At 60.6% G+C, this 546-nt stretch overlaps 1 protein-coding gene across 2 annotated transcripts in view; it reads right to left on the bottom strand.

Moving 5' to 3' along the window:
• The window catches only part of LOC109935957 (26S proteasome non-ATPase regulatory subunit 13), a 35,529-nt gene extending 35,024 nt beyond the window's left edge, over nt 1–505 (bottom strand). Inside the window, exon 1 of one of the 2 annotated variants that reach the window (XM_048612127.1) lies at nt 348–505. In XM_048612127.1, coding sequence (XP_048468084.1) covers nt 348–445 — 98 coding nt within the window. In that variant the 5' untranslated portion in view covers nt 446–505. The remainder of the gene's footprint in view (nt 1–347) is intronic. The other variant, XM_048612126.1, reaches the window with a different exon arrangement.
• Nucleotides 506–546: the final 41 nt, after the last annotated feature.

Here is a 546-nt window from a genome sequence, read left to right as displayed (position 1 = left end):
CGTAGGGGGCGGGGTGAAGAGAGGAGGGACGGAGCGTGGAGGAGAGGCGGGGACGGAAGTGTGTTTAATTGGGGAGGGAGTGAGGGAGCAGGGTTTAATGGGGGTTTTAGTTGGGCGGAGGTCGATGTCAAGGATGGTTTGATGTGTTGGGGGGTGTGGGTGCAGCGGCAGAATGGGTTGTAACGAGAGTGGGACTACACTCCCTCCCGCCTGTAACACAGTAACTGAGGAAGGCCTCCCTGGGTCCCCATATCACGATGACTCAGGGGGAGTCCAGCAGCTCAGGCCCGCGGCCCATACCCTAGTGACAGGGGAAGGTAAGGGCTATCTGCTGACCGGCCCGGTACCTCCTATTGTAGAAGCTCTCCATCCGCTGCCACCGTTCAGCCCCATCCCCATTATCGGCCTCCTGCTGTCGCCGGAGGAAGCCCACCGGGTCCTTCATCTTCCCATTCACTGTCACCGTCAGCACAACTACCGCAACCTGCCCCGCCCCCGTTGCTTTAGCAACCACCTCTCGCTCCGCCCCCGTTGCTTTAGCAACCA

Source organism: Rhincodon typus, chromosome 25 (genome assembly GCF_021869965.1).
Source record: "Rhincodon typus isolate 14 chromosome 25, sRhiTyp1.1, whole genome shotgun sequence".
Taxonomy (NCBI): Eukaryota; Metazoa; Chordata; class Chondrichthyes; order Orectolobiformes; family Rhincodontidae; genus Rhincodon; species Rhincodon typus.
This window is presented reverse-complemented; position numbering and strand designations above follow the sequence as displayed.